At 31.1% G+C, this 25,621-nt stretch overlaps 1 protein-coding gene across 1 annotated transcript; it reads left to right on the top strand.

Annotated features, from left to right (window-relative positions):
- The first annotated feature begins 426 nt into the window (after positions 1–426).
- LOC148271325 (luciferin 4-monooxygenase-like) lies at positions 427–25,438 on the top strand. Its single transcript, XM_088241524.1, has 11 exons — positions 427–633; positions 4,821–5,028; positions 8,470–8,671; positions 11,393–11,512; positions 12,263–12,440; positions 13,177–13,317; positions 15,331–15,462; positions 18,379–18,459; positions 20,570–20,716; positions 24,531–24,696; positions 25,156–25,438. The coding sequence occupies exons 1-11, from the start codon at positions 523–525 to the stop codon at positions 25,272–25,274; spliced, it is 1,605 nt and encodes a 534-aa protein (XP_088097650.1). The 5' UTR covers positions 427–522; the 3' UTR covers positions 25,275–25,438.
- Positions 25,439–25,621: the final 183 nt, after the last annotated feature.

Below are 25,621 nucleotides of genomic sequence, written 5' to 3'. Positions count from 1 at the left end.
GTTATAGCTTATACACCCGAACGACAATCTGATAATATTTTTGCAACTCTCTGGTGGCAATTGAGAATGTTACACGGTGCGTAAAGTGGCCACTCAAACCAGCCAATGACTGGTCATAAGCTCTGTAAATGCCTAGACTTCATATCCCCTTCTCCATCTCTGTTGCGATGTGTTAATCATCGTTACTTTGTTTGGCCATTCCGAAAAAAAAATCTTTTGGCGTCACCATTGTTATGCAGTTAAAAGATTCTTGATTAGATTCTGTGGACGTAATTTATAAAAACGAATAAAACGGTGTGTTCGTGTTGTATCACCGTGTATATTATCATTAAGAACTGCTATCACCTGTCGCATTTAATGATATTGATCATTCATAATTACACTCGTATATCCAGACATAAATATACTTGTATATGTATAATATACTCAAGTTTATTTCAGTTCTGACTCGAGCATTAAACCGGGCGGTACTCGCCGATTGTATTGTTGTATATTCTCGTGGTCAGTGTGTGTATTTTCAAGATGAGTGAAAGATCTGTGGAAGATCTGGAAAAATTAGTGAAGGATTTAGACACTCATTTGGGAAGAGTTGTCCTTAATCGACTACGGTCATTTGGAGATGGATTAAACCAGGTGTGTTACTAAAAATAACCGTAAATTACACACAATCTCCGTGATAATTATTTTAAATTAGCCATTGAAGAATCTTTGTTGATAAAACGATTAAGATAATTAATACGTCATTGCCATTATATGATTGACATACTAAAGTCAAAATTAAGATGCTTTTAAAAGTGATATGAAGATATTATCAATATATTTTTTAAATATTTGATGCACTAACTCTGTGGCACGTTATTATCCAATATATTACAATGAAATAACTTTGTATTTTTGTATGGACCCCTTTATTTTTGATAATTTAAAAACCTTTATTTCGGAAAAATACTATGCCTTCTTCGGGGTTGATTTTTTCATTTGTTTATTTTATCATGTATGCATTTTTTGTACACTTTACCCAGCTAACAAAAGAACATATCCGTTCCAAGCTAGGCAATTACATTTTAATACATATTAGTGGGTTGTGTAAAAAATAAGGTTATAAATTTTTTTTCAGATTCAAGGCATTTTTTATTTGAACTGAAAAATACATCATTAGAAAGCTTAATTTCTTAACTATTTTTCAACATAATCACCAGATTTTTCAACGCATTTTTGTTGACGACTAATCTTCTTTTGGAATCCAGCTTCAAAGAAGTCCGCCGCCAGTCCGTGGAGGAATTTGGTGACCGCTTCCTGCACTCTTTCATCAGTCTCGAAACGTTGTCCACCCAAGTGTTGCTTTAATTTTGTAAACAAGTAAAAGTCACTCGGTGCAAGATCAAGGCAGTAGGGAGCCTGTTTAACGAGATCCCAGCCAAAATGTTAAATTAAATCCTTGGTTTAGCGAGAGACGTGCGGGCGGGCATTGTTGTGGTGTAGTCTAACGCCTTTCGTCAGTCTTCCTCTCCGGCGATTTTGTGCGGCTCTTCTGAGTTTTTTCAGGGTCTCGCAATAATTTTCCGAATTTATTGTGGTCCCTCGAGTCATAAACTCAACAAGCAGGACGGTCACCAAATTCCTTCACGGACTGGCGGCGGACTTCTTTGAAGCTGGATTCCTAAAGTAGATTAGTCGTCAACAAAAATGCGTTGAAAAATCTGGTAACTATGTTGAAAAATAGTTGAGAAATTAAGCTTCCCAATGATGTATTTTTCAGTTCAAATAAAAAATGCCTTAAACCTGAAAAAAAATGGAGAACCTTATTTTTTACACAACCCTCGTATATAAATATACATATATACACACATACATACACATAAACACATACATATACCCATGCCCATACATACATACACAAAAGATACACAATTTAATTTATATATGTAATATGAGAGACTTCATGATTGACATTTGTTTTTTTCATTATTCTTTATTTTAATAATTTACTTTCAACATCCCGTAAGAATCTCCAATCCGCGGCATGCATCAACCTCTCTGACTCTCTTCGAATAATGTCATAAAATACATTCCTTAACTTGACAACACTCCGGCTCTTCCACAATTTTGGCAAAAAATTATGGACCTTCTTGACAACAGAATAGTGTTGCCTCGATGCCAGAACAGTGTTGACCCCTTCACTTGGTATCAGATCCCTCTTGGAGTATCTCGTATTATGGCTGTAGTTGACGCTTGGGTATTTGTCTGTTGTATGTTTTTGCTTCGTTTTTTTACTACATTTTCACTAGTTTTTGCTATATTTTTTTCCTTGTTTTTACTCCATTTTTTACTTTGTCCTCTATCTTTATAACTGTTTCTACATATATATATAGTTGGATAATTTATATAGTACCATTATTGTGAAAATCACCTTAAGGGCGCTGTACAATTGATAAATATCCCAGTACGTCTTGCAGCTACAGAGCGCATAGACAGTTAGAAATTTAGCCCCCATTTACACATTTTAAAAATTGAGAAATAAATTTAATGTATTAATGATATTTAAAAATTTTTAAAATATGAATAATAAAAAGGAGTAAGATAACAACACGTTTTGCAGCTACTAAGCGCATATACGATTGGAATTCTAGACCCTATTTACAAAATTTAGGTATTGTAAAGTTGATATATGAAAGCTAGATCATCGTGCAGCTACAAAGCGCATGGACGAGTGGAATTACAGCAATGTTAAAACAATATCAATAAATTTATAAAAAATGGAGCATAGTAGTAAATTGGTCAAGTGTTCATGCCAAGAAGTAGGCAATAAAAAACTAAATAAATCAAACACTGTTTCAACTCCATGGTTAACAAAGGGAGATAGATGTCCGGAGAGAAATATTGATTGCTGTTTTTTATTTTTTTTTGACTGTCTTAGAACGGGGTAAATAACCCTAGTTAGGCAGTCAAAGCAACTTTGTATAAATTATAATTTTGTGTATGTAATATAATGATAATAAATAAATAAATATTTCGTTTATTGACATGCATATTGAAAGCGCTAATTTTGTTTTAACCCATGATTATTTATTTAATCACCTACCGGTTATATTCATTTCTTAAATATATTTTGATAAGGGAGCACGCAGTAGCTCCGAAACCGGTCGGCATTTAAGTAAATAATGACCGACAGGAACGAGATTTTCATCTGAAATCAAAACCGAATTTCGGTTTCTGTTCTAGTTTCGGTCGAAATCGAAACCGAAACTTATTTTAATCAGTTAAGAGAGTCACTTCGAAACGCCCTAAATTAGGGGTTTTTTTACCTCACAAGTTCATTAAAATAAGTGTTAAACAAAATATAAGGCATAAATTTTATGAGTAAATTTGTTTATTTTTAGCGCTTTTTAGTTCACAATATAGGAACTTTAACTTATTAACTAAAAGGGACAAAAATATTAAAATGAAATAGCATAATAAAATAATAAAAATATAATAATGAAATAACTCACAAGAACGTAGAGTCACATAAGATGCACCCGAGTAAAGTCGAACGTAATCCGACACAATCCGACCGCAGGTTTTGGCTGAGCCGAAGTGTCGTCCAATTTTTGGCCGAAACCCATTTTATTGGCCGAATCTGACCGAAACTGCCCGAAACCGAAACATCGCTCAAGCGTGGAGGCAGAAATCACTTACTCCATTTTTTTTTTGTTTACGTTTTGCTGGTTTTGTGCAAACGCTTTTATTAAATATAAACTTTTTAACTATTACGCCTAAAGTTTAATGCCCCCAATTAAATTTTTTTAAATGTAAATTCGAAGAAATGAAGATTGGAGCACTATTTCAAGCACACCAGAAACATAGAAAACAGATTATCTCAAATTATCTGATTAGTGATTTCTGTAGCTCAATCACAAATAACTATCGACGTGCTTAAAAACATTTGAGCGATCACAATGAACAATAATGAACATGCTTAAGTTATCGCAGTCACAAGTCAACGCGTGTGTAATCTCTAGTGTCGGTTTGTTTTTTTTTCCTCGTAAATAAATACAGTTCTCTGGCAAAAAATCGGCGTTTACTGTTAAAAATAATACAATATATTGCATTTGCAAAATAGTAAGGAGTATCTAATACAAAAAGGGGAAAATCAAATCACAATTACTATGGCGACTGCTTTTCTTGACATTTGGCTTGCCAACCGCCTCCGCCGGCTAAATGCAATAAATAAGTAGCATGATAAACAATAAATAAATTCAAATATGTGATTACGCAGCAGGATTATACGTACCGAAAGGTAAATATTTTGACATTTAATATTAGGTGTTCACAGATGTTCCATTGTGATCGCGAATACGATAAACAACCATGGTGAGAAATCGTTATCACGTCGTTTATTAGAACGTCGATAGTTATTTGTGATTGAGCTACAGCTTGAACGCCCACAATAAGTAGTCAGAAAGAAGATGTTTTTATAATAATTTTATTTATTTAAAACTTCAAGTACAAAGAAAAAGTACTTTAGCGAGCCGTAATTTTAATTTATTTTCATTTATAACCTAAACATAATATTATATTCCTGATTGAGTAGCCACTCTCTTAATTTGCCTTTCTCTCGTGATTGCCATTTCTAAATCAGGTTGGCAATAAATTAAACATAAATGTAACTACAAATTTAAATGGTATTTTACCACATTTGTTACCTTCAATATATTTTTAAAATACAAGGCTTTTTAAAAAATATTTTAAATATGTATATTCAAATTAAAAGATTTTTTTTTTTTTAATAATGTTTACACAAATCATCTCATATAATTTTAAATAAATTAATGTTGTAGGTTGAGATTTCTTCAGACGCTACCGAAACCCATAGTTCTGTGAGACTCCGGAGTATTAGGGCTGCCCAAGAGTTGAGGGCTCGTGGTATAGGAGTCGGAGACCTCATTATCGTCTGTGCGAATACACACAATGACGTCAGCATTCCCATATTGGCATCTCTCTATCTCGGCTCTTCTCTGTTCCCATTCTCAATGACAATGACAAAAAGTAAGTAAAAATTCAAATGTTGCATTTTTTGTACATTCACAATAATAACGTTAACATAGTTTTAAAATACACGATTTTCTTATTCTATCAGATCTTTGCTTTTTATGCTGTAGGGAAATAGACAAATGAAAAAATACATAAATAATTTTATTATAGCACAATTTAAATTTTTATATCCCGACAATACATTTATAAATATTATGACACATCAATATACAAATTGCATAATAAAAATGTATACATGTCAAGAAATACAAAACAGATACATAATTTAATTATACATCATGGTGTACCTAGGTTCAGCTCATGTATTTAAAATTTTAATTTATTTCTTGAATAATTTTAAAGTTCACTTTAGTAATTAATTTTTATATTAAAAATAAAAATAAAATAATACTAGTTATCTACTTATGTATATGGTACAATATATAATTTGATGAACTGGTTAATAAATAAATTTATGTTTCAATTAGCAATAAAATACATATTTACAAATTATTAAGCTTCACTACTTAGTTAATTCAAAGATGATATATATACATATATAATATATATATTTGATTTATTAATAACAAATAAAAATGCAATATTACAACTAAATACCATTTTTTAAATTAATCAAATACATATATTTACATTAACGTTTCCCATTACGTAAAAGAAATAAAAAATTCTTGTGTACATAATGGGGTGTGACGTCTTACAATAGTTTATTTTATTTTGATTAATAATATTTTTAGAAAAACATAAATAAATTACAAAAAATATATAAACGATGTTTTCAATTAGTGTTACATAAAGAAGAATTATAGATGAAATTTTTCACTTCTTTCTTAAATATATTGTATTCCTGACTGTATTTTTTATTATCTTTGTTTATTTTAATAAAGAAAAATATTCCTTTGTAAGTAAACAGAGTTGTGCTGTAGTTGTGTTTAATTTCGGAATTAAGATATTACTAACTGTTCTAGGCCGCGTACTTACGTTTTGTAACCTAGAAATACTACTATTTATTGTATCTTTATGTATTTGAAGCAAACAATCCTTTAATACAGCAATTTTATATTTAAAACCTTAATTTTTTTAAATAATAGAACAGTGGGAAAAGTAGACGGTTTTTTCGGTGATATATATATACGGAGTGTCCCATAATCCAAGGTATTCCTTTTAAAGGGTGTTAGACCAGCTCATGACTCGCCAAAAATGCAAATATGACCTCATTAAAAGTGCCTTAGTTTTCAAGATATTTCCACTTTTATGAATTTCCCGAACATCTACGCCTTAGATCAGTTTCTCTAGTGCCACTTCTTCAAATTTTCATATTTGAGGATTCTAATTTATGTTTCACAATCCTAAATAACTCTTATGTTGATCACATTTTTCTGTTTTGTATAGCTTAAAATAAAATATGTGTTAAAATAACTAGTTCATTCATTCAAGCGATGCCAATTTATTTAATTTTAAACACTAGCTTTTTATGTTTTATTCGGTTAAAAATATTTTTTACGCCAAAGCAAACCAGTATTTGTCATATTTTAGACAGGCAAGAGGATAGAACGCCATATTACTCTATCTATCTTTGCATACATACCTCGCCTCCTCTACATTCATACATCTTCTCATGCACGCACGCCTATTCTTCCTTTTCTTGACATGTCCATATTCAAGTATTTGATGGACTTGATCGTGCCATGTTTTTCTCGGTCTTACTCGTTTTCTGCATCGATCAACATTCAGATCGTATTTTTTTGCTGTCCAATCGCTCTACATGTCCAAACCAACGCAGCACTCCTTTCTTGATTCTGTCGATAATGCAAGTCTCAGCCTTACATACTTAACGAATCTCGACATTTGTGCACCAATCATACATCGTTTTACCACAAATTTGCCTGAGGGATCGCATTTCAACAGCATTTAAGCTACTTTCATCATTATTTTTCCAATTCCATAGTACAATCCGTAATTCCATAATCTGCCCAATAATTTTAAAGTCTTGATCCGTCTATAACGGGCCCTTCTGTCAAAATGCATCATAAAAATATAGAATATATATTTTTTTGAATAAAGGTATTACTTTTTCTAATCTCATCATCTTCATCATTCCCTTTCCGTACCTAATGGTACATTGGACACTGCATTGGCACACCAATCGCAGCGTATATTGATCATTTTTAATACATAAGGTAAGATGATCAGTCTTACGATTCAGGTGCCAGTCCAGGGACTATGAAATATTCTAGTGTGAAAACACACAAAAAATAAATGTTTCATGTCAACCTTATCGGAAATCGAACCCGAGACCTCTCGCATGGCATGCAAACGTGCTGACCATTGCACCGCGAAGCCGACACTAAATTCTAATTCTAATCTACAACCTGGTAAAGCATATTTTTTATTTTATTTATTTTTTATTTAATTAATTTTACAATACGCCCAAGGGGCATTTACAAAAAATATACAGGTAAGTAGAAAACATAGAAAGTAGTAATTAAAAATAAACAACTCTTTTTTGTATACATTTAGAAACAATAAAAAGCATACAGCTATGCAAAGTAAACAGTTAAACTTTACATAGTAAAAAAGAAAAAAATATGGGTATAAGAAATGTGATGGAATTAAAAACAAATTGTAAATAACTTGTGGTGAATTTAAACAAAATAAAAATATATTTATAATATATATACGTATAAAAAAATTGTATTCACAAATTAATGTTAAATACAAATAATAACAATTTGTTAACAGTAAGTTTATACAAGATATAATTATATTATATGGTACACAAAAATATTTAATACATTTATTTCAGAAAGAGATAAAAATAATAATAATACACATCAAAAACAGAGAAAAAGTTGCATGAAAAAGAAAGTTTTATTACGACATTAATAATTAGTTTTAAACAGTGCATTTAAGAACGTTTTAAAATGAAAAATTGTCGTGATAAAAATGTCTGTATCACAAGTAAATTTGTTGGCTAAGGAATGTAAACGCGGAATAAGAGTGTAGTGCATAGTTAGTACCTACGTATGTAGTTGCAAACAACCCCTTACTTCTAGTGACTCGGTTCGATATTTTGAAGTTAATAAGATTCAGGAGTTCACAACAATCGAGCTCCGAATTTAAAATTTAAAATAAAAAAGAAGGTCTTTTATTTTTCTACGATCTTCTAATAAAATTTAATTTAAAGTGTCTAATAAATACGTGTAATTTATGTTTTCTAAGGAAATATTTAATTTAAAATTCACGAATCTTCAATACTTTTTACTAATTCTCTCTATGTTCCTAATGTGTAACTTATACTGAGGATTTATATGGTGTGCTCTAACGCAAATTTTATCCAGGGGTCTCTGTGCATCTTGTGCATCCTACAAAGCCAGGTTTGCGTCTCCGAGCGGCCAAAGGATTAGTATAATTCGTATATTTCGTTTATTTTTTCAGCTGAAATTAAAAATTTGCTTGTACTTGGAAAGCCTTCAATAATTTTCTGTGACCCCGGAATTTCACAAAAATTTGTTGAAGCACTATCTGACTTGAATTACAAAAACGTTCAGATAGTTGTATTTGACAAGAATGTTACAAACAAAGAGTTCTTATCGTTTGATGTGTTTACTAACCCAACTGGAACAGAAGAAGATTTTAAGTAAGCAAATATTGTTTCTCATGTTTTTCCTTTCTAAATAACAGATAAAAACTTTGTTTACATTTAAAACACTTTGTATCCCGGAGCCGTGTAAACACGTGATTATATAACCATGCGTTGCAGCAAAAAGTACTAATAAAAGTCACTAGATGTCAATAAAATGCAGTTTTTTAGATAGCTGGTAAACCACGTGAAAACACGGGACCGGGACACAACGCATGGTTATTATAATCTCGTGTTTACACGGCTCCGGGATACAAAGCACAAAAATGTGTGAGGCCCTGTATATGTGTGAACATTGCAATACGTAATGTGGCTCTCCATAAAGGCCAATGTTGGCCAAACTATCATACTAAAATGACTTATTTAATTATTTCAAATAAATATGAGATGTTTCAATTGATTTAACCTAGTATTTTCATAATCCTTTCAGAAATCCTTCACAAAGCACGAAATTTCACAAAAATGGGCCGGGCAAAGTTAAGTAATAAACTTTGTTGTGAAAAATGATACATTTTTAATATTTAAAACATTAAATTTGTGGTCACATATTTTACTAAATTTTTTGAAATATTTGTATAAAACCACTTACCATCTTTTCTATGTCTACCGGTTTCGAAACGTACCCGTCTCTTCATGATTATAATAATTAAACTTACTCGTACATCATTCCTTTTCCGCACCAAATAGTGCATAGGGCACTATATTGGTTCACGAATCGCTGTGTATCTTGATTGTTTTTTGTTACATGGAGGTAAGATGATCAGTCTTACGCTTCAGGTACCAGTCCAGGGACTATGAAACACTTAAGAATTAACACACCTTTTTGAATATTAAAAAAAAAATTGGCGTTCTTATAATTTACCCAAATATTTCAATTTTGGTTGCCATTTTATTAATTTATTAAGGAAATCATACAGTTTTTATATAAATACAAGGTACAAAAGAACAATTAAAAAAAGTAAGACCAATTACAGATTTCACATTAATTTGTTATGAATGCAGGAAGAGGGGGGAAAAAGAATTATATTCTAAAAAAATAAATATAAATATTAAATAAAAAGTACATAAAACGGAGAAGACATTGAATAACTCCAACTATACTTTCCTCCCCTCTCTCTCTGCTCTCTGCTTCCATGAACATTTATATTTCTTAGTAAAAATTCACAACCAACAATAAATAATTAGATGCAGGTAGTAAATGTACATATGAATAAGTAAAAACAAAGGAATGAAATTAGAATTAAAAGTTAAAATTACAACTAAAAGATCAAAATTAAATGTTAAAAGTTAGGCAGGAGATAAATTTAAAATGTCTAACAGATCTGATAAAAATATAGTACTGATTGACAAGTTGATTTTCGGCGAGTTGTAAATAACTCACGATTAGAAAATGGAAACCAAGTTGGGGTAGAGTGGGGTTTGAACCTCGGGCCTCTGACCCGTGAGTCAGCCACGGGGCCAATTCAAATAAATATTTCATGTCAACCATGTTGGGAATCGATCCCGAGACCTCTTGCATGGTAGGCAAAAAACTGACCACTACACCACGAAGCTGACCAATTGGCCGTACATATCAACTACACATTTCATATTTATTTTGCTGCTACTAATAATGCTATTAATTCACCTATTCCAAGATTGCTCTGTCTAGGGAACCAAATCAGTTATATTAATAATTTTCACATTAGCCAAATGAAGTTTAAACTTGCTATTAAAGTAATAGTTTACGATTCTGACTGCTGTTTATGTATTTATATTTATTTGTAAAAAGAGAAAAAGAAATGTATAAATAAATACACGTCAAATATATTTATAAACGTATGACTAGATATTTGTTTTTTTTTTTTAATTTATAGTTTTTAAAATTAAAATTTATTTTTTTATTTCATAATTTTTAATATTGAATTTTTTAAGGGTTTATTATTTTGTTTCTTTTTATATTTTATTTTAAAAACAATTGAGAACCCAGCTCTTATCAGGAGAAAGTCAGTATTATACCTAGGGTATTCAATTTACATTGCAACAATCCCATCAAATCAATGATTTATGATTCTTGCTATTTCGAGTATACTGCATTATCTTTTTTTTTTCAATGTTATTAAATATCAAGCATTCTTGTCCTTATCCCGCCCAATTTACAGTAACTTAATGTTCTTAAAATAAATATAAAAAAATTCTTTGATTATTGAAAATATTTACGAGTACATGAAAATACCATTTTTATATGTATAAATTATGTGTATTTATTTGATATGTAATATATTTTCTTTACTAACTTTGTATACTATGTGGAAATCTGTTATTAGTTCTGAGTTAATACACTATATCTGTTTGTTTACTATAAATATGTATGTAGAACTGTTGATTTCCCAAATAAAATAAATAGAATAATGTATAAAACAACTGTGAATACGAGTATGTATAGATATATTGTTATTATATTATTTCATAATTTTGTAATAGAACACTGTAATGTTAAATGTATTTATGTTTATGTTTATGTTTATATTTATAAAATACATTTTTAACGTGTAAAGGCTAATAAATAAAAATAAATACAAAAAATTTCTCTCTTGATATACTTACAGACCCTAACAGGTCAAATTTCGTGCTGTCTACAAATATTTTGATTAATTCAAAATATTATTGGTTATTTATTGAAGTTGTTTTTTTTGTTGTTAACTTCTTATATTTATTTTATTTAATCCCTTCTTGCAGATGTAATGAGTTCGATCCAAGTAAAACAATAAGTTTCATCAGTTGTTCTAGTGGAACTACCGGACTGCCCAAAGGAGTCTGCCATACGCATCGATCAACAGCTTTGGGATTCTACTTTATGTAAATATAACAAAACTTCAAACTATCGAATATAAATATAAAATCTGTATTAATATTATCTTTATATATATAATTTCTCTGTACGTGTGATGTCACCGTACTCCTCCTAAACGGCTTAACCGATTTACGTGCGGTTTTCAGAGAAACATAGATCTTTGCGCTGTGCGTGTTCGTAGATATTAAAATTTTCAATCGAATATGTAAAAAAGAAGTTAGGAGCATAAATGTTTAATTTATCGATCTACCAGAGTTGCATTCGAGGAGAATGCATTTGCAAAAAAATGGAAAGATGTTGTTTTTGTGTATGAAAAAAAGTTTTTTTTTTCAATGTTTACAAACAGCATTTGTTTTTCGTGGATCTTAATCAGATTCTTTACTTAAATTCCTTATAATTTCTACTAATTTATTTCTTTTTATTTGATTTTTGGTAACGCTTAAATAATATTAAATTAAATTCATTAAAAAAATCGTATTCCTACATAAGTACACCCCTTTGTTGGTGAGACGACCGGAGTTTGACGTTTTTAAAAATAATGCTATATTTGAAAGAACATTTATTTTATGTTTTGGAATTCAACCATAAACAAGTACCTAGGTACCTACTTAAATGAAATATTATAATATTATCAAGTTTTGGAATTTAATCACAAACAAGTATAAAAAAACGCAATAAGCACACTTGGAGAAAACAAAAAATGAGAAAGAATAAAATGGTTTTAAAGAAAACATAAGATATATTGTTATTTCCAGAACAGTTTCATCTGCAACCAAATTGACGGAAAAGTCTATTTATTTGAGTTTTTCCACTGTCTATTGGATTTCTGGACTTTACAACGTACTCATGTCAGCTGTGGGTGGACTCACAAGAATAAGCTGCGCTGTTCCTTACTCTACAAAACTCCTCCACAAAGCATTAGATACATATAAGGCAGGTGTTACTTTTAATCAAAATGTTTAGTTTTTTTATAACCTTTCTAATAAAATGTGTTTAAGGCGATGTCAGTTCAAAAAACGAGGCTTTTTAAAGCAGTTACTATTCTAAACCAAAGCACGTTTTAACTTGATTAAAAAAAATGTACTTTTGAAATCTTTGATGCATCAGATAGTGGAACTTAAAACATAATTGTGCATACAACTTTTTTTTAAATTGCATAGACATCGCTTATGTCACATTTTAATGCAGTTTTTCTGCTCATCGGCATTTATAACGTAAATATTTAAAAATGTGCCATAAAATTAAAAATATTGAACCCTACACGGTGGTGTATTTATAATTACATTTACATATTTGTACAGCGCGCAGAGACCGGATTGACAGCGTAAATAGATAGTTACATTCATTTGTAATATTCACCACTCCGCTTTTATTTTTTTAATCTTCCATCTGTTGATTTTTCTGAAGTAAATCAGACAAACTAAAACCTTCATCAAAGTAGTTTTTGTATAATTCATTCAAAACGCCTTGAAATACTTTATAATTTTTGTACTTCGACTTAGATCAAAATTTTATAATAATGTGCGTGAAAATGTTTGAGTCAAATCCACTTCCCTACAAACCTTTAATACGAATTTGTAGTAGCGCATTGTAAATTTTATTTCTAATGTCATCTTTAGATTTTTTATGTTTTGTTTTGCATTTTTTTAGATTGTACATTTTTTTTTAGCCCAATGGTATAATGCTTAGCCCAGTTGGCATATGTGATCTTGTAAAAGACCCTTTATTCTTAGAAATAGACTTATCTTCAGTGAAAGCATTCTACGTTGGAGGCAGCACAATATCACCTGATGTTGTAGCGCAAATACAGGTGAGTCTTTTACCTCTTACTTTTTTATATTTCTTATAAATCAAAATTCAGTGTAAAAATATGCAGGTATATTCTAAAATATGTAAAATTACTATTCAAATAAAAAATAAATGAGCCATATTTTTATCGCTCCAAGTGTTAAGCATTATGGAAGAACCTTAGAGTTATTACTTATGATACGCCACCGAATAATAGAGTCGCACATGCGGACAAAAATCATTCAATGATTATCAACTGCGAAGCTAGATTCAGTTTGCAGCAATAAAACAAGCCGTGTGTATGTTGGTATGTGTATATACAGGGTGTTCTTTAAACCCTGTCACATCCGAAACCACGATGATCAGTATGGCCAAGAAGACATATAAGCATATTTAAAACAATATTTAGAACGCAGAATTTTTTAAAAAAGAAAATATTTCAAAAAACAAATAGTTACTTACATCTGCAGGGGAGAAGCGAGGGGGGCGTGGCCATGTGGTTGACGGTGTATCAGACTCCTCCCTCCCCTCTCCTCCCTTCTCCCTTGCAGAAGCAAGCAACCATTTGTTATTATCAATATTTAATTTTGGTTCATTTTATTCGTTCTAAAAATTTATTTTAATGTGCCAATATGTCTTCTTAGTCATACTGATCATCGTGGTTTCGGATGTGAAGGGTTTAAAGAACACTCTGTATGTATGGTCGAGATATATATTACAAGTTGCAAACGCTAAACGAAACTGACCGTTACACGTTTGTTCTTAAACTAGACACCAAACCTATATTTACACTGTATTTCTTTAATTTGTTTGTATTTTATTTGTTGTATTTATCTAGCTTCTTTTTTTATTATTATTTTAAATCCCAACTATACTTCTAACCACTGTTCTATATTTTATTTTTGTCTATGTATTTTTTGAGATTTATGTTGTTTATTCATCTTATCTTTCTTTTTTTTATACCAACTATACTTCTAAACACTGTTATATATTATATTGCTTTATATCATATTTTTTAAATTTTATGTTGTTTATGTTCTTATATTTTATATAACTTCCATGTATGTAAAAACTTTATGGGCGTGAAAAATTAAAAAAAATAAATTAAATTAAATAAACCAAAAATTTAAAACGCTTTTGTTCTATGCAATATAGCTAAAGGGCTTCTCTTTAAGCAGGAGCCAATTATTACTCCAAGGCAAGAACGTATTAAGCTCTTGAGTATGAAGTCAACATTCAAGAGTTCGGTACTACATTTATTTTATAGAAATAGAATTTGAGTTGTAAAATCAGTAATGATTTTAATTTACGTTCGTTAATTCATATATTTTAGGCTATGCTAGGCCTGATAAAAAAAAACAGTTTTGTATGTGAAATAAATCGGAACCCAGGTCGAGAGTTTTCGACTAGATCGCTTCTCTTGGATAAAAGTGAAGAAAAGTCCACCTCGTAATGGAACGGATAGAGTATATTATATGTTAATACAATTGTGGGGGCCATAGTTCATTGATTGATGACAAAAATACCTTATACATTACATCACCTGGATAACTAATATCAGCAGTACTTCGCGCCAAGATGAAGAAGGGAAATCTTCACCAATTATTTACCAAGAGAAATACTTCATTTATCGTGATGATCGATGACACACACACATGCTAAATGATTTCACGTGAAATATTGAGCAACGATTGCAAGAAGCATTAAGCTTTTTCTATCGGATACAATACATTATATTCTGCAAAACTAACGTATTGCACATAAAACGTCCACCTACATAAGAGCAACGTCCAGTGGTTCATTAACTTAATTCCCGCCACGGAGACATGAACAAAGAAACGTGACCTATAAAGAGACCACAAGGGGTGGTAACGCTCGGTCAGCCAAAAGAGTCAGCCCAACCAAGTCAGTTCAATACAGTAACTCCAGCATGTATATCAACATCTTGTTAAAATACGAAATTAAATCATTGAAAAAAAGGTTTTCCGTCTCTCGAAATATCTAACAAATTGTTCTTACTGTTTTTTTCTTTCAGAAACGGTTGACAGGAGGGTTGGTTATGAATGCCTATGGAATGACTGAAATTGGTGGAGTGAGCGTTAATGCCAAACACATGTTAAACATGCCTACATCATCAGGAACCATTCACCCCTGGATACATTGGAAGGTAATTTCTAATGCATTACTATTTAATACATTGAGTTTTTCTACTGACATTTCTTGGTGGAACTGAATTTTGATTATTATAATAAAAGTACGTCCATAGTTTTATTCCACTTTTATTTATAATTTTTACCAGTGACCGGGTTTCGTCGTGACCGACATCGTCAGATTGGTGGGAGACTAAACAAATTTCTATGTTATATACAAGTTGCAAGCAAGGGTTGTAAATCATAAATTTATATAATTATGGGAATAAATGAGTTATTATTATAGGAGCAAAAATTCATTAACATTTTCTCTTGTACCCACGAAAAGGCTATGCCTTTGTGGGATTTTTTTGTTTACTATTTTTACTATTAATATGTATTTCATTGCTATGTAATTATGCTTTATTTTTTGAATACTCTGTTTCATCAGTGATGTTTATTGTAAAAAAAATTAAAGAAAAAAAAACAGTAAATTAAAATAATTTAAGTATGAAGTAATAACAATTGAACGAATTTAAGTTTATTTTTTTTACATAAACGGCACAAATTTCCTTTAACATATATTTAACTTAAATGTGAAGAAAAAAAATTACATCTATAAATCATAATAAAAAATGATAAAATTGCATAACTATAACAATAGTAACAAGTAGGTAAACACATAAGAAACCAAAAATATTAACGAAATATAAACATAAAAATGAAGATGCAAAAAAGAAAAACGTTTTTCAATATAAAGAAAAGTTTAAAAATTATATTGCGAGAGTAAAGTGTATATAATGAAAGCAGAAAAAAAAGATGTAAAATTATATATTTCATTAGAAAACAAATGTAAGTTATATAATTTTGTGAAACTTTATAGTTAAAATGTATTTGAATTATGTGAATTTTAATTTTATTAAAACAATAATAGGGGCCGCAGGATGGTAAATCCTTCGACCGCCATTATTATTTTATTTGTAAACATTTTATCACTTTCGTTTTGCCAACAGCTAAGACTAAGCGTGTATACACGCTGTAATTGTCAACAATAACAATCATCATCATTATTACCCACCAATAGCAGCGTATCTTGATCGTTTTTTTCTTATATTATGCTGGCAGCCCAGGGACTATGAAATAGCCTAAAATCATATTTTTAAATAGATATTTCATGTTCACCGTATCGGGAATTAAACCCGAGCCCTCTTGCATGGTAGGCAAATGCACTGATCATTTCATCACGAGGCGGACAATGACCATAATTCACATTTATTTTAACAGAGAGGGAAAACTTTAATGAGAATGGAATATTGATGTCCTGACATTTACAAGACTTACTGCATGTTATTAGCTGGGTAAAGTGATCAGTTTACGCACTGCTTAGAAATTACTATTCATTTTTTTTTTATCATCCATATTTCCAGATATAAAACCTGTATTATGTCGGGACTCAGGCATGAGTTAAACAGTTAAAACGTCAGCCTCGTGGTGTAATGGTCAGCGCGTTTGCATACCATCCATGAGGTCTTGGGTTCGATTCCCGGCATGTTTGATATAAAATATTTATTAAAAAGGTTGTTTTTACACTAAAAATATTTCATAGTTCCTGGACTGGTATCGGAAGTGTGAGACTGAGCATCTTACCTTTATGTAACAAGATACGCTGCGATTGGTGTGCCAATGCAGTGTCCTATGCACCATTAGATGTGGAAAGGGAATGATGATGATGATGAAACAGTAAAATGATTGACATGTAAAATGATCATCCTATATAATTAATTATTATGCTCTAAAAATATGTTTTAATAACTTTTTTTTTATTTATTTATTTATTTACAATTTTAAAAAACCCGTTAGGGTTACATTAGATTTTTATTGATATATTATACAGATTTAATATTGTCTGGTCATTTTATGTCTCGTCTAGTCTAGTTAGTTCAGTTATCATGTGCTTTTTCAGATTGATTTTAAATTTGTCTCCAGTAAAAGTTTTCAAGTAGTAAGGTAAGTCGTTGTAGTGTTTAAGTCCATTATGTAGTATTTTTGACTGTCCTGTGTTTGTCTTTGCTTTTTCAATATGTTGTTGTTGTCTGGTGTTATATTTGTGTATGTCAGCATGAACATGTTACCAATAACATGCTTTTTATTTTGTACCTTAACATTTTTTTTTCTTCATACACTGTTTTTTTATGTAATATTAAATCTAGTTTGTACGTAACTAATGATGTGCATACATTTATTTTTTTAGTCATTTATTTTTTAACGTTGCGTTGGGATTCACTTTTTATTTGCAGTAATACAAGCTTTTTTTATTCCTACACATCTTCAAAAAAAATATTGATTTTTAAACTTTTTTATATTGCTAACTAGTTTTTTATACCTATATTCTTTTTGTAAATGCCTCATGAGCGTCAATAAATAATAGGCATTTTTAACCAATTAAAGTTTTTTTTCTTTCTAAATTTATTTAAACAGAGATAGAAAACATTATTGTGAAGGGATTATGGAAGTCTAGGCATTTACAGGGCTTATGACCTGTCATTGGCTGGTTTCAGTGGCCACTTTACACACTGTGTAACAAACACCATTAAAGTGACCACTTAAATCAGCCAATGACAGGTCATAAGCCCTGTAAATGCCTAGACTTCCATAATCCCTTCTCAATAATGTTTTTCCCTGTCTGTTGAAACAAATATAAATATAAATAACTCCCTAGGGAGAAAATCCAGCCAGTCAGCAAGCATTTGGACATACTCAAACATTGTTGAAATAATAGGCACTTAAAATAATTCATTTGTAAAATAATTGACACTATTTTACAATTAAAGTATTTTTTTTTTAATCGCCATAAAATTTTTACGTGCTTCTTTATTCTAACTATGTTTTCAATAATGCTCTCCTTATTTTATTTTCTAAGAGTATTTTTATTATCATTAAAAATGTATTTAAAGGTTGTCGATCCTGACACAGGAGCCGAACTTGGGCCTAATAAAATTGGAGAACTGAAATTAAAAACGTCTTGTTTATTTGAAGTAAGTACGTATTTATACCTGTTGATTTTTTTTATGATTGGGTTAAATCCACTATTATTATTATTATTTATTTTTTATTTATTAAGGAATAACAACAGTTGTTATATAAAAATACAAAATATAAAAAAATAGTATCTAGTTTTTTACAAATATAATAAGAGAACACGTTATACAGTAAAGAGTATGTTTTCTATCAAATTTTATATAAACCGTGCAGTATGCAAGGCTGAGACAAGCATTATCGACAAAATCAAGAACGGGTGCTGTGTTGGTTTGGACATGGACATGGACACTAGAGGTGGTAAAAAAATGTTATTTTAAAACAATTATTCTCGTGAAACTGCTGATACAGTTTTACAAAAAATTAAACGGTTGCAGTTGCTAATATCAGATTTTTTGCCCACACTGCTCTAAAATATTATATTGAAACAATATAACGAAACAGTTTAATTTGTGATACGATAACTGTTGCTGTTACTGCTACTTCTTATAAAAAACCAAAACGTTTGTCTCGGTCACGAATTTCACTAGGGCCCAAATAACTCTATTTTTTCGCTACAAAATGAATGACCAGAATCTGATACGAATCTGATCTGAGCGTTAGATTTGTGAGCACCCTGACGTTTCATGAACACATAGAGACAATCAGTGGTAATGCATTGGAGATGTTGGAATTCGTTCTGCGTACTGCCAGGGTTTTTTTAAAATACCCGCGTACTGAGAACTCTTTACAACTCCTTGGTGCGAAGTAGACTCGAGAGTGGCTCGATGATTTGGGGGCCACATGAACTGGAGTACTCTCTTATGATAGAGAAAATTTACAAGAAGTTTCTGAGATATCTCTACATGAGAGAGTGCAGGTATTATCCTTGGCTCTATCCGACCGAGTTTCTCCAGGGTATACTTGGCTACAACAGTTAAGAGACTAGAAGGAATGTGTATTTGACTACACATTTTTATCGATTGTTGCGCGGTATTGTCGATAATCCTGAGATTATGATGAGCATTGGTTTGTATGTTCCTGAGACATCGTCAGCATAGATTGTTTAATATTTCAATATACTGGACAAACCAAAGGGCTACCGCTATACTGAACAACATCGCTCTGGATATTGATCTGCGCCATGTATCCGAAGGGGTTTTCCGGAGCTGGATTCTCCTACTACTTTGACATGAATCTCTGTCTTGTATTTTTTTCTTTTTTATAATATTTATAATATGTACGTATTGAATGTATGTTTGCAATGTATATGTTGTATAAATTAATTGAATTGAATTGAGTTTTTGAAGTTTGTCTTTTTTAATGACTGTTATTTGCGGCTTGAAAACGATTATGAATTTTTTTATTTTTTAAAAAAAAACTTCATACGAGTATAAAAAAAGTAGTATAAATTTGTTTCGTCGGGGAACTGCAATAAAAAAAATTTTTATGTCTTCAAAACGATATATGCATCTACAAAAATTCATGAAAAAATATTATTATTATTAAGCAGCAACAATATTGCAAAATTGTAAATTGTGTAAATTGTTTGTACATAATTAATTTTAGAATAAAAAATCAGTCATTGGGGGGGTATCCTAAGAGGTGGGGACGACGTGTTGACCTCTGTCCATACATCCTTCCTTCCCACTATTAATCTTCATAGAGTTTCTATTCCTTGAGAATATTTTTGAAAACTTTCCTCTACGCGCAGCTGTCAGAGTTCCTCAGAACTACAGCAGCTGCGGGTAGATGATGAGCTTAAGGATACCCACAGTGTAATTTTTGAAAATGCCTTAAATGCCCATATTTTTGGAATTTCGTATTTTTGCCCTCGAGTTATTTAACATGAATATTTTTTAACTTTTACACTTTATCCCTAGAATCCAAAAAAATGTATTCTAGGGATAAAGTACAAAAGAAACTTTCTACACTAATGGAATAAAAAAGATAATTTAGGAAAACACGTCATTTATTAAAATAATTCATTGTGTTTTATTTAAAGCGTTTAAAAAAATTAAAATGCGGTTGAACTTTTGGACTGACCTGATGGATTCATATATATTTTATTTGATTGTTAATATTAATACTAATTTGGTTTTGTTTAAAATATTTTTATTGTTTTTTTAGAGTTACTACAAGAATCCAACTGCTACAGCTAATGCATACGATTCTGAAGGGTGGTATAAAACTGGAGATCTAACATATTATAATGAGGATAAGTTGATTTTTATCGTTGATAGAATCAAAGAAGTTATGAAATACAAAAATTATCAGGTAAAGAAATTATTCTTGTTTCTTTTCATAGCTAGGGTCAAAGCGCCAATGAATGACTGTTTTAGGTTCACCTTGTAGTGAAATCCACATTAAAGGTATAAATTTCCTCATTTAAGCGTACAAAATAAAAGAAAACAATACAAAACACATTAATTTTTGTAAGTACTTTTATTTTTTTATTTAAATACGAGTATTACAATTATTATTTTTTTATTATTTTTATTTATTTGGATAACCAACAGCTATAATTATCTCATATTTATATAACAAAACAAATAACAAATAAGCCAATTACAGGTTTTCACAAGTAGCATCACAGTAAGTTAAAAAAGATTCTTGAACATAAAATGAATAGTAATTAAATGTAAATTTAAAGGAAAAGAAAAAAATACTACGAGTTATTTCGAAAGCCAACGCCGCACGTTATTTTGATTATTTTCAAATAAATCTATGTTAAATGATTTATTTATTACATTAAAATTATTAAAAGTTCGCCATAAATACGAATTTTGCCTATAATTAGATGAAACAAGAGGTATGTGAAGAAGAGGGTTTTATAATCAATATTACGCTAAAAAAATATCAGAATCGCCAGTGAATGACCACTACTACCCCAGTAAAAATAATACTCAGGTTTAGTTACATCATAACATTATAACACACCCTAACACATTAGAATATGGATGTATTCAAAGAAGTGCATAAGAAATAGCATAAAAAAAAAACACTTACCACGCCTTTCCTTATAAAAACACTATCAATCTCAGAACAATAACGGGAAGACGCACTATAACTTTTTGACAACTCACAGTTCAAAACTGATAGATTTGTTTCTTACTAAAAGATGTGTCCGCCTACTGCTTTTGTCGTTGTTTCTAGTGTTAAAAGTTTTTTGACTGGACACATGTAGCAATTCTTATTATATTGTGTTTTATTAACCAATGGTCATTTACTGGGGTTGACATTTACTGGCGCTTTGACCCTTTTTCATTTATACATTTAACCCTTATCCGCGGCCTGTGATGCATGCAGTACTGCATTTTCAAATCAAACGCAGCATATATCATCCGTAAGACTAATCACCTACTGGTAGTTGAGGTGATAAGTCCTACGCTTCAGTAGCTAGTAGCAGTAGATTTAATAACAATGCAATTATTAATAACGATATCTAACAATTCGATAACCAATGTACATCCAAAAATTTTAGACCAGAACATGAATTTAACTCTCTAAAATTTTCATCTAAAGATGACCCAATATTTCAACAGAGAAGGAAACAATTTATTGACCGATGTTTCGACTGAGAAAAAAGACATTCTAGGGGCATATGTGCTTCTAGACATTAACAGGGCTTATGATATGTCATTGGCTGCTTTAAGGGATCACTTTACAAAGTGCAACTTTCACCATTCTTCCTAAACTTTGTGATTACTACATTTACATATTTTTTTAGAAGTTGCATTTATTTATTTAAAGTATCGCTGCTATTCCAAACGCTCTCGCAGCCGTATAACATACTTTTATCTCGCGTTTTACATACAAAATACGGGAAATAAAAGTATTTTCTACAGCCGCAAGAGCGTTTGGAATATCACCCCTGGGGTGGTATTTTGAATCTTCTCTATCCCCTAGAGAGTGATTAATTTAGGATTTAATTTTTTGCATGCACCTAAACATTGCTTCATTTGTAGCCACACTGATGATTAAACATTAAATAAATACGGAAACCTGAAACCGTATGAGAAGTTTTATATTTAGAACATTATTGCGACCTTAAGCATTACTCATAATACTTAATTAGGTTTAATTAACCAAACTGTCTTCGTTTTTTTCCGTTTTTTTAACCGTTTTATATTTCATTTGACGTTCAATCGTCAGTGTGGCCATTATATAAAGCATAGTAACATTTAAAAATTAAAAATACATAAATTAACCACTCTCTAGGGGGTAGAGAAGATTCAGTATACCACCCCTGGCGTGCGTTTACATTATTTTACGCTTTCCTATCGGAAACAATATCGATTGCAATATCTGTTGACTAATCTTGTTAATGTTGATAAATCGAAAGTGATGGTTTTTGAAAGGGATGAAAATATAACTACATGTGAGATCAGTGTGAACAGAGATATTCTGAATCAGGTAGAAGAATTTGTGTACCTGGGAAATGTGTTTACTGGGGATGGAAAGACCGAGAAAGATATTGAAAGGAGGGTGAGTGCCGGGAACAGGGTGAACGGTGCACTGAAATCTACTTTGGCAAACAAATGTTTATCGCAGGAGGCTAAACTAGCAGTTCACAATGGAAATCTAGTGCCAACTCTAATGTATGGGAGCGAAGTATGGAATTGGAAAAATGATGATGAAAGTAGGTTGAATGTAGGTTGAATGCTGTCGAAATGCGATCCCTCAGGCGAATGTGTGGTAAAACTATGCATGATAGGAACAAATGTCGAGATCCGTGAAGTGTGTAAAGCTCGAGTTTCCTAGGACAGCGGTGCCCGTATTTTAACGGCCGTAGTGAACATTAATGCGGTTGACAGCCGTCGTAACGGTGACTAGAGAGTGGTTTCCTATAAAAATGGTGTTAATAACACCATTAAAAAATAAAACCACTCTCTAGTCACCACTACGACGGCTGTCCACCGCATCACCGTTCACTACGGCCGTTAAGGTACGGGCACCGCTGTCCTAGGAAACCCTAGCTTTAGGCTGAGACATGCATTATCGACGGAATCAAGAAAGGGGTGCTGCATTGGTTTGGACATGTAGAGCGAATGGACAGCGAAGGAACGGCTAAAAGGATATACGATGCGAATGTTGATGGATGTAGAAAACGAGGAAGACCGAGAAAGACATGGCAAGATCAAGTCCATCAAATACTTGAAGATGGACATGTCAAAAGTAGGAACAATCGGCGTGCGTGCATTAGAAGATGTATGAATGTAGGGGAAGTTAGGTATGTATGCCAAGATAGAGTGTTATGGCGTTCTATCCTCTCTGCCTACCCCTACGGTGAAACGGCGTAATGGTTTGTTTTTTTGTATTTTTGTGCAGTTGTATATCGCCAGCACGAAGCATCAGGGAAATATCTCTGAAGAACATATTTTAAGATAATCGGACTTTGAGGTGTGCAAATGGTCAGACTGAATTAAATTATTTGAAGCAGATTATGAATACTATATTTTCACATAAGTTAACTATCTAACTTCAATATTTTATTATTTTAAAATATTTATGTATTTAATTTATTAACATATGCATAAGTATCTCAAAATCAGAAATTTAGAGATTATCTTTGGACAAGCAATATTTATAATAATGTCTACACAAAAATATACATATTTATTTAATTTTTATTTATTTATTTCACAGTTTCAAACTGCACAGAGGTTCTTTGTTTCAGGTCCCGACTAGCTAGGAAATTCCTGTGTTTAGGCAGGACCTTCTTTTTTACATGTGTTTTTTTCATTTCATTAAATGATGCTTAAAACATTCAAATAATATCCAAAAATTAAAAAATAAATAATAATTAGAAAATATACCGATAGTAATTGGAAAATAGCAATTAAAATTTTTAAAATAAACATAAATGTAAATACTAATAATAATAACAATAAGATATTACAACAGTGATGGATAGCATTTTAGAGATGAGAATATGGATGTCTAGATATTTAAAGAGTTTATGACCTGTCATTGACCGATTTTAGTGGCTACTTCATATTTACTATCAAGATACGTTGCAATTGGATCACGCAGTGTCCTATGCATCACTTATATAAACCATGCTCATATAGTTTAAAACGCTTTTTAGATTACCCCAGCGGAACTGGAATTTGAGATTCTTAAGGTACCAAACGTGGTTCAGGTAGCAGTTGTGGCGAAACTTCACTCTGAAGACGGAGACCATCCTTTGGCTTTTGTGCAAAAAGTACCAGGATCTGACGTCACAGCTCAACAGATCAAGGATGCTATCAAAAGTACGCTTATTGATTATATTATCTTTATTACGTATTGTTGCTCCGTGTGGAGGGACGAATGTTTTCGACATTAAAGCTTATCTTAGGTAAAAAAACTCAAAAAGGGAAATCAAGTTGAGTTATGTCCGCCTCGTAACCTAGTGATTGGGGCGTCCACCTACCATGCTTGGGTTACGGGTTTGATTCCTGAAAAGGCCGACGTAAGGCTTCGGCCTTAAAAGCAAAGTACTTCTCTGTAAAACTGGATTAGAACAGAGTCGTGCATTCTTCTTCGCTCCTGGATTATATAATACAATTTCATTATATTATATTAAATTGACTTATGATTTGACAGACGTCAAAGTTTAACCAATCACTTTTATATGCAAAAAGTATGTTCGGAAAATATACGCTTGATTACTTCAGCTAAATTGCTAGTAAAATAAGCTTCTTATATTTTATACATTTTCGCTTTCACAGACACTCTATCGGAGATCAAGCAGCTTAGAGGAGGGGTTGTATTTTTGGAAAATTTACCAGAAACGCCTTCCGGAAAAGTCGACAGGAAACTACTAAAAGAATTGGCTTTATCAGTATAAAAGAATAATACTATAAATTATGTTTTATGTTAACTACTAACGAATTAATAAATATCTACAATATATTTAGTGTGTCCAAATCTTTAAATACTAGCATACTTTTTACATGGCTTAAAAAAATATTTTATATGTAAGTAATAATAAATTCTTAGCATTCACACGGATTTTATGACTGGTTTTATTAAGTTTTTTTTTTACAATATGTAACATTCACCATTTTACCTATGTTTAACATCCATGCTTACCTTTTTTTTTTAAAAATAATTTTTAAAATGTTCATTTATTTTTTTATTTACATACATAAGTTTATTGCACATTATTTGAGACAATAAGTCCCAACTCCATGA

Source organism: Micrasema longulum, unplaced genomic scaffold (assembly GCF_059751315.1).
Source record: "Micrasema longulum isolate JH-2025_06_02 unplaced genomic scaffold, ASM5975131v1 h1tg002930l, whole genome shotgun sequence".
Taxonomy (NCBI): domain Eukaryota; kingdom Metazoa; phylum Arthropoda; class Insecta; order Trichoptera; family Brachycentridae; genus Micrasema; species Micrasema longulum.
The sequence above is the reverse complement of the archived record's forward strand: the minus strand, read 5'-3'. Positions and strand labels throughout refer to the sequence as shown.